The sequence below is a fragment of the Equus przewalskii genome, chromosome 22 (assembly GCF_037783145.1).
Source record: "Equus przewalskii isolate Varuska chromosome 22, EquPr2, whole genome shotgun sequence".
In the NCBI taxonomy this organism is placed as follows: Eukaryota; Metazoa; Chordata; class Mammalia; order Perissodactyla; family Equidae; genus Equus; species Equus przewalskii.
This window is the reverse complement of record NC_091852.1, coordinates 19,179,018-19,192,341: the sequence shown is the minus strand read 5'-3', so window position 1 is coordinate 19,192,341 and position 13,324 is coordinate 19,179,018. Positions and strand designations below refer to the sequence as shown.

The 13,324-nt window shown below is 37.2% G+C and overlaps 1 protein-coding gene across 11 annotated transcripts in view; it reads left to right on the top strand.

The window, feature by feature from the left end:
- CFAP95 (cilia and flagella associated protein 95) overlaps positions 1-13,324 on the top strand; it is a 138,133-nt gene that overhangs the window by 44,746 nt on the left and 80,063 nt on the right. For 7 of the 11 annotated variants that reach the window (XR_011531710.1, XR_011531711.1, XM_070590449.1 and 4 more), the window contains exon 5: positions 6,551-6,617. The exons of the other annotated variants lie outside the window; for them this stretch is intronic. Coding sequence is in view for 5 of the 7 variants with exons in the window: in XM_070590449.1 (XP_070446550.1) it covers positions 6,551-6,617 (67 nt within the window). In the remaining 2 variants the exon portion in view is untranslated. The remainder of the gene's footprint in view (positions 1-6,550; positions 6,618-13,324) is intronic. 11 annotated transcript variants of the gene reach the window in all.

Below are 13,324 nucleotides of genomic sequence, written 5' to 3'. Positions count from 1 at the left end.
TCTGTGCTTCAGAATTTATCTGACTCATGGAGATTGACTTGTGCTCATTAAACTCACAAGAAACGCCAGAATTTTAATTAGTTAATTTATGGTGAGAAATAAAATGTTCAAGCATATCAGTTATGTCAGCCTAATAAAAGCATTCTCAATACTCTGGTTTCTCTTCAGATTGTATAAATCTTTCACTTTTTTGAAAGCATTCGGTCTCTTAGTAAAAAACCATATAGAAGGCTAAGCTGTAATCAGAATGTTGTTCATTGTGTTTGGAATCCGAGTGAGAATGATCGATTACAGTGATTGATGTCTTCTGACTCTGCTTGCCTGATTGTAATAGTCAGGACTCATTGAGTTGTAAGTGACAGGCGCACAATTAAAATTATCTTGGGCCAAAAGGTGAGTTTTTAAAAGGGTACTGGTACTGGAATACCTTATGGAACTCTGAGAAAGTCCATGGAAGAGTTGGGCTACAGAGACTGCTGGAATTGGGACTAGAAAACCTCAAGGATTCTCTTCTGTTGGCTTCGTTTATTCCCTCTGAAGGTAGGGATGTTACATCTCATGGTTCTCATCACAGGAGAGTGATTGGCCCTTTCCTGTTGGTCTCTATTAAGAAATCCCATGGAAGAGCCCTGACTGGATGTGGGCTAGAGGCTGATAGTTGGACTGAACAGCTACGGCTAGTGATGGAGTGATCGAGCAGGGCCACGTAGCACAGGCTTGTTCCTGGTGGTTCCAGACAATGAATTAAAGTCATTGTTGGCTGCCCTAAGTCAGATTGCAGCACTGGCCTTGATGTACTACAGCTCTTCTCCAAGAACCAGAGAGGTCTATTTATGAGCTGGGACGCCTCTTCCCCAAAACAATGAGGACAACCAATGCCCCCCTTATGTTTCTTATCTCTTAGTTTTCTGAGTTTCTCTGAAGGCCATTTTTCTTCCAATGGACTTGTTCTTTTTTTATATTCTTTATTCTGCTACAGCCTTAAGCTGATTTCTATGAGGAAGATCCATGTTGATTTTCCATATTTTTATTCTCAAAAGACCATCTTATTTCAAGTTTGATGAAATGTGTCACTTAAAGATTGTTGCCTTGTTCTTCAGATTAAGAAAAGGGGGATCAAAAAGAGTTTGTAAGTAACTGACTGAAAGTCATCCTTCAGTATTATAAAAGTTTCCATTTTGTTGAGCCACATTGTCTTTTCAAAAAGATAACTGAATATTTTAATCTTCCACCTCTATTTACTTTGAATTCTTGTTGTAATAAATCTATATCTCTTTATATTCTAATTTTATTTTTATTGCTCTATTTATTCAATAAATATATCTCAGTGCCTACATTGTATCTAACTCTATGCTGGGAGGTGATAATAAAGAGAGGGAGGAGGACCCGAACATGGGTGCAATGGGTTTCTGCTTGCTTTAAGTGAGTTCAGAGATGCCCAGTGTTGCCTTGCAAGGTTGGCCTGCCCAAAGCAACACTCTGATGTTTGACTGATATTCTTATCATTTGAATCATAACTTTGGATGAAAATACAGTAGGGAAACAAGTTCATTGTCATCTAGTAACACTTAATACATTTAAAAATTGTGGAATATTTCCATAGAAAATCCTCGTCAAACACGCGTCTACTCATTACCTGCATATAATGTAAGTTAATACTTTTATATATTTGCTTCATATTTCTTTAGAGAAATGACTTAAACAGCCATCCAATATATCTACCCTATTGATGGACATTAGCTTCTGAATTTTCACTATTACAATAAGGCTGCATTGAATATTCTTATACATGTCTCCTTGAGAATGTATGCAAGGGTTTCTTTATACTCAGAAATAGAATTACTGGGTCCTAAGATATATGCACCTTCAATTTTGCATGATATTGTCACCAATGGTGTATGAATGTACTCATTCTTTTATATCCTTGTAAACATTATAAAGATCTTTAATTTTTACCAATCTAATGGATATAAACTGGTACCTCAATGTTGTTTTACTTTGCGTTTTGCTTATTTCTGAATTTAAGACTGAATTTTAAGCCTGAATTTATCTTCAATATTTATTAGCCATTCTGATGTCTTCTACTGTTTAGAGCCTTTGTTCATTTTATATGGGATTTTTTCTCTTATTGATTTGTAGAAATTTTTAATTTATTCTGGGTACTAATTTTGTTTTGGCTAATTTTATAATAAATATCTTCTTGTCTGTGGCTTCTCTTGTAACACTGTTTATGGTGTCCTTTGATCAATGGAAGTTTTAAATTATAATTTAATCAATACCTATATATAAAATGTCAGACTATACACCTTTTAGAAATTATACACACACACACATATGTAACATATATTGAATCATCCATCTATAAATAAAGGAATTATTTTGTGTCCTTCAACAAATTTTATAATTTTCTCCATAAACGTCTTGTAAATCTTGTAAGCTGTATTCCTATAAGAACCTTAGAAATTTTATTGCAGTTATAAATGGGATTTTTCCACTTTAATTATGCTTTCTAATTTCTTGTTGCTAGTATATGGATATGCTATTTTTGTATAGTGACCTTGTGTCCAACAGCCTTCCTGAAACTTGCCTATTGCTATGATTTGTCGATTCTCTTGGATTTTTTTAATGTAGACAATCTTATCATCTGTGGAAGATGAAAATTTTTTCTTCCGTTCTACTTATTATACTTATGCTTTTCGTTTGTTTGCTTTACTGCATTTGCTAGAATCTCCAGTACATCGTTGAATAGAAATGCTGATGGAGGACTTCTGTGACTGTTTAGGAATGTTTCTGGGAGAATATTTTCATCACCTTGGTTTTGATTCTCATTTACTGTTTTCTTCTCATAGTATTGTTACCTTTTTCTGTTCATTTTAAGTATGTTGAATTTTCCTGAACTAGCCACAGTGAGGTAATTCTTTGGAGGGGCAATGAGAACTTTGAGCAGTTTCTTCAATATCTTAGTTCAAGATTGCCCTCTTCTGTTGGAACAGTGAAGCGAACTTTATTTCCTTAATGATGTCTCTTTTGGAAGAGTGATAGTTCTAGGACTCTTAATTTCTGGGCTTGATTTCTTATTTTTCTTTACCTTGCAAGTTGCCCTCCGCTTTCCCAGAGGCAGCACCTTCTCAAGACTGCCATTGTTGTCTTGCATGCTTTCCAAACCTCTTTCTTGGAAAGCCAACATTCACATCCTCTGGTCTCAGACTCATTTTCAGTATTTCTCCATCAGGGAAGGATGCTCTCTCTCTGGGGGCCATCTCCTCTGTGTTCCATCCTCAGTAGGGATTTGCCACTCTCTCCTCTTCCATGTAATCTCTGCCTGATTTTGCTCCAGCATGGGCTCCGTATCTGGTTCTCCTGATTCTGGATTGTTCTCCCAACTACACATAAGCTGAAGTTTATAGTCTTCTCTAGCCTCTGTTGTGTTCTACACATGTGTGGTTGTGTGATTTTATTTGCTTTGCTGTTGACATGTATGGTTTTGGAGGATGTCAGTAGAGATTTGGATTTAAGGAACCAAAGGATCTAGGGGTGTGTTATAATATTGCTCTCCGACTGTGGGTTTGTCATTTTTGTCTTTGTGATTCTGTCATTTTTTGCCCTACATATTCTATGTGTTTTTAGGTTTATTGACTTAGGATTATTATATCTTTTTGATGACTTGTTCCTTTAATCAGTAAGTGATGATCTTTATAACTAATAATTTTTGACTCAAAGTCTATTGCATGTGATATTAATATGAGAACACTAACTTGCTTTTGGTTAATACTTGCTGGATATATCTTCTTATATTCTTTTACTGATGTGGGGTCGGTGAGCCGAGGAGTCAAAAGAAAGATTTCTTAGACTCTTAAGATCTGGCAGTAGTGCTCTTTTATTTAGAGAATAGAATAGCATGGGGACAGGACCCATGGGCAGTCAGAGCTTCTGCTGCCCCAAGTTGAGGGTTAGAGCTAAATTTAAGGCATAGGTATGTGAGTTATCTCTTTACAAGACAAAGAATATGCAAAAAAGTTAAAATGGTATCAGTGCCTGTAGGGTCCAGCCATTTGGTGGTCCCACAACTTTTAGATAAGAATCAAACCGGATTGAGTAAATGGCAGAAGTCACCGCTTGAATATTATCCTCAGCTAAAGACAAAGGAGGATTTGGCGGGGGGGGGGGGGGGGGGGGGGGGGGGGGGGGGGGGGTCAGTTACATGAGGTTGCCAGACAGTAAACAACTTAAGTCCATGCCTCTGGCATTGATTAAGAGTTTCTAGAGATAAGGCCATCCCCCTTCTTCCTGGCACAGAGAGGGAAGCATCTTCACAGATAGAGGTTTCCCTTAGAAATGTAAATGTTTCCCAACAAAGGGACAAGCAAATTCCACCCCTCAGAGCCTGCTTCTCATCTGTAGTTTTAAAATTAACCAATCTAAAAATCCTCATCATTACTTTCAAACTTTCTTTGAAAATAATTTTAGGTATAAAAGCATAGAGTTGGACTATATAACACAATTTGATTTCAATTTAAGTCTGAGAAAATACTTTCGCTGTTAGGTTTAACCTCTTTACTTTCATTGTGGTTGCAAAGATATTTAATTTTATTTTTGTGATTTTAATTTGTCTTACAAGCGGAAATGATTTTCTTCTCTTCTTTTTGTTCTCCTTTCCTACTTTCTATTAGGTTGGTTTTTTACATTAAAAATCCCATTTGCGGGGCCGTCCCGTTGGCACAGTGGTTAAGTTCACATGTTCCACTTCTGCGGCCTGGGGTTCGCTGGTTTGGATCCTGGGTGTGGACATGGCACTGCTTGGTAAAGCCATGCTGTGGTAGGCATCCCACATATAAAGTAGAGGAAGATGGGCCTGGGTGTGAGCTCAGGGCCAGTCTTCCTTGGGAAAAAGAGGAGGATTGGCAGCAGATGTTAGCTCAGGTCTAATCTTCCTCAAAAAAGAAAAAAAAATCCCCTTTGCTGGTTTGAAAGTTACACTTCTAATTTTTGTTCTTTTAATTGCCAACACTCAAACTTTAGTATTCATCAGGATCACCAAGAGGGCTTGTTAAAACTCAAATTGCTGGGGCCAACCCCATGGCACAGTGGTTAAGTTTGCACATTCTATTTTGGTGGCCTGGGGTTCGCTGGTTCAGATTCCAGGTGCAGACCTATGCACTGCTCGTCAAGCCATGCTGTGACAGGTGTCCCATGTATAAAGTGGAGAAAGATGGGCATGGTTATTAGCTCAGGGCCAGTCTTCCTCAGCAAAAAGTGGAGGATTGGCAGCAGATGTTAGCTCAGGGCTAATCTTTCTCAAAAAAAAAAAAAAAAAAAAAAAAATCAGATGGCTGAGCCCTACCCACAGAGTTTCTAATTCAATAGATCTGAGGTAGGACCCAAGTATTTGCATTTCTAAGAAGTTCCCAGGTAATGCTAAGGCTGCTACTCTGGAACCACACCTTGAAAGCCTGACAGGAATTGGTTACCACCAGAAAAATATAAGCACCTGTACCCAATAACAATTCTGGGTTGGACTTTCTTCTTGTCTTGGAATTTTTTTACTGGTTGAGTTCTCTTGCTTCCCCACCACCTCAGCCATACATTAAAATGTTTAAATTTCCTTGTACCCAACATTTTTAGGTGTGCAGTTCTCAGAGGAGTTTCTTTGACCATCTAGTCCCATAATCTGGCCAGGAACAGAAGTAGGGCTTTAACTTCTCATAGGAGAATAATATTTTCCCCCACCCTGAGTTCCAAAAAGAGAGAAACTTTCTTGCAAGTTTCCCTGGACTGATGGCTGGAGTTTCTTTAGTCTCTTTTACGTGGAAGTACACCCTTTACAGACTCCTGGCTGTAAGCAGGAATTCAGCTCTTTGCCTTCTGTGAACCCAAGACTGTGTCTCCTACCCTTGTTGTGCAGTTCAAACTCCAGCCTCAGCTTTGGGACATCAGTTTAATCATTCTGTGTCATTCTAATGAGGGACATCTAATGGGACATTCTAATGGAACATCACTCATTCTAACGAGTATCCTCTGCATTTCTAGCACCTCAGGGTTTCCCTTTGAGTTTGGCTGTGCATGTAGAGCTGGGGGCTGGGCGGATGTAGTTCATCCAGGATTTCTGTGTGTTTAATGGGGTGGAGGTTGGGGAAGCCATGTAATCTCAGTCCACCAGGTTGTCTTCTATTATCTCCTCAGTTGTCATCTAGCAGAGATCATGGGGCATAGCATCAAAAATGTTTGAGAGGCAGAAAGTGGGTGGTAAAGAGAATCCCAAAAGTCTGGGCTGCCCCTGGGTTGAGGGACTTGGGATTGATAGAGCATCATTAGTATAGGAGAGTAGCAGGTGGTGCTGAATTGAAAGTAATTGAAGGAAGAGCACCCCGCTGCTGGGAGGTAGCACTGTAAATAAGGTATTGGAGCATTGCGGGTTTTAAAAGTTTTATTAGGGCCAATCTTCCTTTACATGAAATGGTATTTATGTCATGTAAAGTTATACCACTAAAAATTTAAAAGGTCTTTCTTTTTGGAGTCATTCTTTTCTCAAATACTGACTTATCCCTCTTAGGTGTACATTGACAACATACGCTGAAGAATATGCTCCACCATATGATTATCAGGCTACAACTCCACTTGTGAGTATAAGAGGGCTGAAAAGCCATATTCTAATACTTATTTATATACTTAAAATGATTCTTTCCATCTAATGTAAATAGTCAAGCTTGGGAAGAAAGGACAAATTGCTGAGATTTGTGATGTTTTATATTATTTAGAGATATTAGCTATTTGTGGGAGTCAATGGAATGTTTTATGGTTATGATTTATTTTTGGAAGTTTATAGATTACAGGGAGAAAATATTGCAGTGTCCAAAATATATTAGTTACTTTCTTCCTATCTTGTTTTATTGTCCCCTTCCTGAATTCAGTTTATCTGGAATAAAAACCTACCTTTCTACTCATTTGTATTGCATTGAGACATAAAAGTGGCTTAATTTAGCTCTGGGAAATGTGTATGTTGATAAAATATGTCTGGTTTATAACTTCAACATACTTGTACTTTAAAAATTATATAACAGAAACAAGACAAGGCTGCTTCCTATTAGTCTTGTTCTGGAAGTCTTAACTAGCACAATAGATAAGAGATTTAACTGTTGCAAAAGGGGAGGAAAAAGTCATCTTCATTTTCACATAGTATGATTATCTTCTTAGGATAACCAAGATACTAAACTAAGAAGTAATTAGAGTAAATAAGACCATTTAGTAAGGTGATTGAATACGAAATAAGTATATCAAATACCATAGCTCTCCTTCATGTCAGCGCTAACTGCTTAGTAAACTATAAAAGAAAAAACATACAGATTTGTGCTATGATAGCAACACAAATTTAAAATACTTTTATGAGGAAAATTCTAGATCAAACACAAAAGAAGGTGTGGTAGTTTGTCTCCAAAGATGGCAGACTTTGCTGTTTGCACAGGCCACTTCCCCAGCAAGAGGTGAATATTCTTCCACCTTTCGAATCTTGGCTGTCAGGTGACTGATTTGATCAATAGAACGTGGAAAAAGTGACCCTATGCTAGATCTAGGCTAGCTTTAAGACTGCTTCCAACTTGGAGGCCTGAGATACCATGTAAGAAATCGAGGTGGCTCTGCTGGAGAGAGGCCATGAGGAGGAACACTGATGAGCTTGACTTATGATTGAGGAAGCCATCTTGGGCATCTAGTCCAGGTGAGCCTGGGCTGCAGCTCTCTCTGCCATCTGATTGCAACTCATGAGAGAGTCCAAGAAGAAGATAATGATAAATTGTTGTTTGAAGCTGTTGTTTCTTTCTTTTCTTTCTTTCTTTTTTAATATGAACCCAAAGGTAATAGAGACAGAAATCTCAAATACAGGGGAATAACTACCATTTTAGGGGACTGGAAAACTAAATTAATTGTAAGTTAAATTTATAAATTTAATATGATGATAATAAAAATCCCAATGGATTTTGTTTTCTATCAGAACTCTAAGATTCTAAGACTTATTTGAAAGAATAAACAGATTGAAAATAATCAAAAGTTTTTTGAAACAGTAGCACAGCTTGAGAATAATTGAAAGTTTTTCGAAATGGTGACATAACCAATTTAGGGAAGTAAAGAATTCATGATACCACCTTCATTTTATCTTATATTCTTATTTATTTATTTTATTAAAAAATAGCGTTCAAGCCATTAAAAAAAGCAAATATGATAGCTTATGGTTAATATGCCTTGTGTGCTAATTGTGTATATTATGGATAATATACAAAAAGAACTCATATATATTGGCAGGAAAAATGTTAAGACCCTAGGGAAATGAGCAAAGGACATATATAGACAGTTTACAAAGTAAGAAATATAATTAACTAGCTAATAAATGTAGGTAAAATCCCAATTTACAAATAATAAAAGATGTGAATTAAAACAATGATTTATTTTGCTAATAAAATTGGCAATATTTTTTAAAATAATAATACTCAGTGGAGTGAAGATGGGGTGAGATGGGCACTTTTATCTGTTGCCAGGAAGATTGTAAATTGTTTTAATCTTTCTGGAAAGGAATTTGGCAATAGGTATCAAGATACTATTTGATCTCATCATTCTTGTTTTAAGAAATTTCCCCAAAGAAAAAATAATTCAAACTAGGGATAAAATTTATATCCAGAGATACTCATCACTGAATTATTTACAATGGCAAAACTTGGAAAGTACCTAACGTTTTAGTATTGGGAGCAGTACTAATTAAATACATTATAATCATATGATGAGATACTTTATAGCCTTTATAATGTCCATAGATATTTCTTAGTATCTTGGGAAAATTTCATTTAAAGTTAAAAGAAACTTTAAGATACAAAATTGCATGTATACTTAAACTATGTAAAAATATACTGAAGGAACTGTCAAAATGCTAATAAAGTTAGCTATTGAATAGTGGAATTCTAGGTGATTTGCTTCATCTTTACACTTTTTAGACTTTTCGAATACAGCATGTATGATGGTTTATAGTCAGCAAAACCACAAGGAAACAAATATATTGTTTAAAAATACAATTCAGGCTCATTTCCTTATATACACGGGATTTAGCTCCATCTCTAAACAAAAGGACGTTGCAAGACATAATTAAAAATTCACAAAATTCAAAGGACTGATTTCCCCATAGGCATAAACATAAAGAATGTGGGATGTATTCTCAGGGTGTATAAATCTTAGCTATCGTGCTCTATATTTGTGATTTTAATTTTTTCAGCATTAGTTCTACCATTTCTCATGTGGCTTGTTTCCACATTAGTAGCACAGCATGCCGTGGCAGTTGTTTGGCTTTATTTAGAGTTTCGTTCATTCACTTCTAAGTTCTATGCCAATGTGATTGATTTTGAGGCATGTTTTTAGCACTGCTTCTAGCACCCCCATTTAATGAATGCTTGCATTACATTGTCACAGGATACAAAAAATATTTTAAATGATCATGTCAGCAGATGGTTAAATAACCATAGAATAGTGACTGAATTCCAACGTAGATGTTACCATGCACATAAATAAGTGTATTATTCATAAAATGCTAAGGAGGGAGAATAATTTTTACTTGCTGGAGACTTCACCATGTGGCCTTAGCATAAACACAGTTCACCATTCATTCACTGAGGCCACAGCCTTTGCAACTATGCAATTCCTGAAGAAATCTTAAAATATGTGGATTCATATTATTTCAGATTTTGTGCATGAATTGAGACCTTATTAATTTTTATATTATGGTCTCTTACATTTGCTTAATTCATATTTGCGTAAAGTAGGACAGCGTTATAGGAAGTCTAAAGGGAACTCGAGATAACACCCCATAGCTCTAGACATCAATAAGGAAATACAGAGTATTAGCAAACTATGAAATCATTTCCAAGGAGAGAAATGGAAGCGAATTGCAAGCTACTTCTTCATAACTCCACCTCTTAAGCTTGGTACTTATTATGGCTCATCCCAATTTCAATGAAAAATACCTTCTCTTAAAAGCTTTGCCATCCTTCTCCCAAAGAACCAAAATAGAGGAAAAGTTGCAGTGAAGATACATTAGAGGATTGGTCCAAGACTGGCTGTTTGTAGGTATCTGAGCCTTTACAGCAGGGGCTAAGTGAGCTGAGAATAATGGTAGAGAGCCGACTGAGCACACTCAGGATGAGTAAGGAAAAGAATTAGTTCAGGCAGGGACTAGCAAACTCAGGAAGTTGAATGGTCAAAGGAATGAAAATGTTGAGATAAAAGAAAAGCAAGCATGGCAGTAGTGAAGGAGTGAGACAACTAGAAGAATTGGAGGAATGAGCAAAAGGGATATACTGGAACTTATTGGAATTTCAGATGTAGAACAATTCTGGGGAATGACAGAGCCCAGGAGGTGGCCCTGGGAGTGTTTCTATAATGGAATCAAGGCCATTGATTTGAGAAGGTGAAAAAATGGTAAGACAGAGTGTTGGCTAGATTCTAAATATGGGTGTTAGAAATCAGCCTACAAGACAGCAGGAAAGAAGGGTGGGGCTAAAGACTGAGTCAAATCACCAGTCCCTCAGTGGGAGCACTTTGGAGGTTAACGGCTCCTCCCAGCTGTGCAGTTGCCATTGGGGTACATCTGTTTGGTTGTTATCCAGTGTGAAGTACCATTTTGTTTTCCTAAATAGAGCTGCCTATTGAATTATCTTTCCAGGCATATGAGTAGCTTTAAACCAAAAAGTGTTGCATATCCTAGTTCATTCAGGGCTGGAAAGCCTGGGAAGTTCTTAAGAGAGAATTACATCTTAAAGTTGGCATGCATTCCAAATTGACCACGAGGGGTCCATGCAGTGTTGCATAGTAGGTGAGAAAAGGGGCTGCGTCTGCTCAGCATTATTCCCAACAACAGCAAGATTGGTCTGTCCTACTGCTGGGGCTCCTTGCACTGGTCTGGATATAGCATTGTTAAAATAGTGATATTTCTGTGCTCATTGGAAATTCGCTGTGGCCTTAAGTCCCTCAGAATCTTGCCACCTGAGTAGCCCCAGCCCCTCCTCTGGACTCCTGGGACCCAGGGCTGCTTTATGGCTTTCCTGGGGCCTAAGCACTTTTGCCTTCTTTGGCTCCTTCTTCCATTAAAAAAATAAATTAATTAAACAGTATATTTTACAACTGCTTTAGTATAAAGACAAATACAATCCAAGTTGGATTATATTCTTTTTGGAGGGGATTTAAAGGCTTATTAAAGAAATATACTTCTTAGGTTATATTTCTAATTGGCATTTTGTAAAGATTACCCACCTTTTTTCCCTTCTTTTACACTGTCTCCTTGCCTATTTATGACTCTGTTATTGTCTTTTAGGCCATGTTATATGAACATCTTATTGTTAACCCTCTTGAAATTATTACAGATATACTAATGAATGTTATTACACAAAACTAAAGCATATAATAATCACTTTTTTCTTGGAAGTACTTTGGACTTGTATACCCTATTTTAAGCAAAATTTTCAGTGTAATAGCTACCATTGGTTTCTGTCCTGAGATGTTTATGGATATTAAATTACCAGCATCATTTCCTGGCTTAGCTATGAGCCTCTATCATTTAATAGAGTTAGTTTTTCAAAATGGCATCTGCATTTTTTTTATTGTGGTAAAATATATATAATATTTTAGCCCTTTTTTAGTGTGCAATTTAGTGGCACTGAGTATGTTCAAATTGTTGTTATATTCATTTTGAAAATTCTGATTTTAAGAAAAATGAAAACATTTTTGTGGCCTCCTGAAAGTCCTGTGAGCCCTAGCCACCTGTGCCTCATGGCTGAGTGGGCCTAGCCTGGGCCTCTGGAACTTTAATACCTGCTTGACCAGAGGCCTCCAAGAGTTGTGCAGTCTGACTGGATGGTGGGTACTGATTGATAAATATCAGTCATCCCAGACCACAATGCACCTTGGCTAGGAGTCAGAGGTGGATAACATCATTAGAAAGCCTTTGTTGTTCAGTTAGGCTCATTCACATTAAAGACACTTCCCAGAGGCTGGAATTACCTTTAGTTTTCTGCTTCCTAGGATGGGATGCCTACCAGGGGCCTTGAAAAGAAAATAAGGGAAAGAATGGCTTGCTGAAAAGCACTAAGAGCTGGGACAGAAAGTGAATCGAGAACAGACCGAGGGCTTTGTAGGAACCATCACGTGTCTGAACTACATTAGCTTTCATCCCCACTTCTTTTGAAGTCCCTTTCCTTGTATCTTTGCTCCATTCTGTGTCCACCTGATCTTCCATAATTCCATTCCACCACAGACAGTCCTTTTATTTTTCTCTTGTTCTTTTTTTGTGTGTGGGGGTTCTCTTTTGAAAATATATTAGCATGAAAAGTTGTGCAATGTAAATCTGGCCACATGAAATTATCGTGTATAAACCTTGTAGTCTAGAATAAAGTGTGGTTTTGCCAAACTTTTTTCCAGAAAATTAAGGCTGAAATTTAACTAGGTAATGTTCCAGACTCCGTGATGTGTCTTTATGACTTTTATTTTTGTGCTACTTGTCTTTGTACTGCATCTTATTATATCTACTATTTAATTTTCTCCTTTTTGTCCTTTTAATGTTCTGACTCAATATCTACTAACAAAAGAATAATGGCCATTTGATAAATGTTTGTTTAGTTTATTATGTGCTATTGACTAACATGAAATGAGAGAGAGTTTTAGATTCTTCTGCAAATGAGGTAGTTGTTGGGGGTGGAATTGGAGAAGAGGGAAGGGGTCATGTGATTGTACCTAGTATTTTTTGATCAATGTCAAGGTGTTCCAAAATGCTGCTAACCAGCATTAGTTAACCATGGAAACAGCCCTCTCTTACTTGGTTCAGAAGTAGAAGGTGGCCTTCCTGACCCTAAAACCATACCTGAAAGATCTCAGTGTGTGTCATACACATGTGTGCTGACCTTGTATGTATAGATGTAGGCGTGATTTTATAGCTTACAGGCAGACACTTCTTGTCCTGAGTCTCATGGCATTCTGCCAGCACTAAGGGACCACATTTTCTAGGCCCAGTTTCAATCTTAGGATCTCCTGGCAGTTGCTCCTATAGCTCCATAGGCTTCCACAGCTTCCCTAGCTGATTGGGATACAATAGGATTTGTCTTTTTGGGGGAACTATATAGTTGCTGATGGGTGAGTAGAAGGACGGAAGGAAGGAAAGATCTCTCTCCTTCTCTCTCTCTATGTATATACACATCTTTATATATGGAGAGAGATATATACAGAAATAGAACAAATAGGGATAGATATGATAGATGATAGCTATCCTTCCTATCTATCATATATATCCATCTCCTGTTGGTTC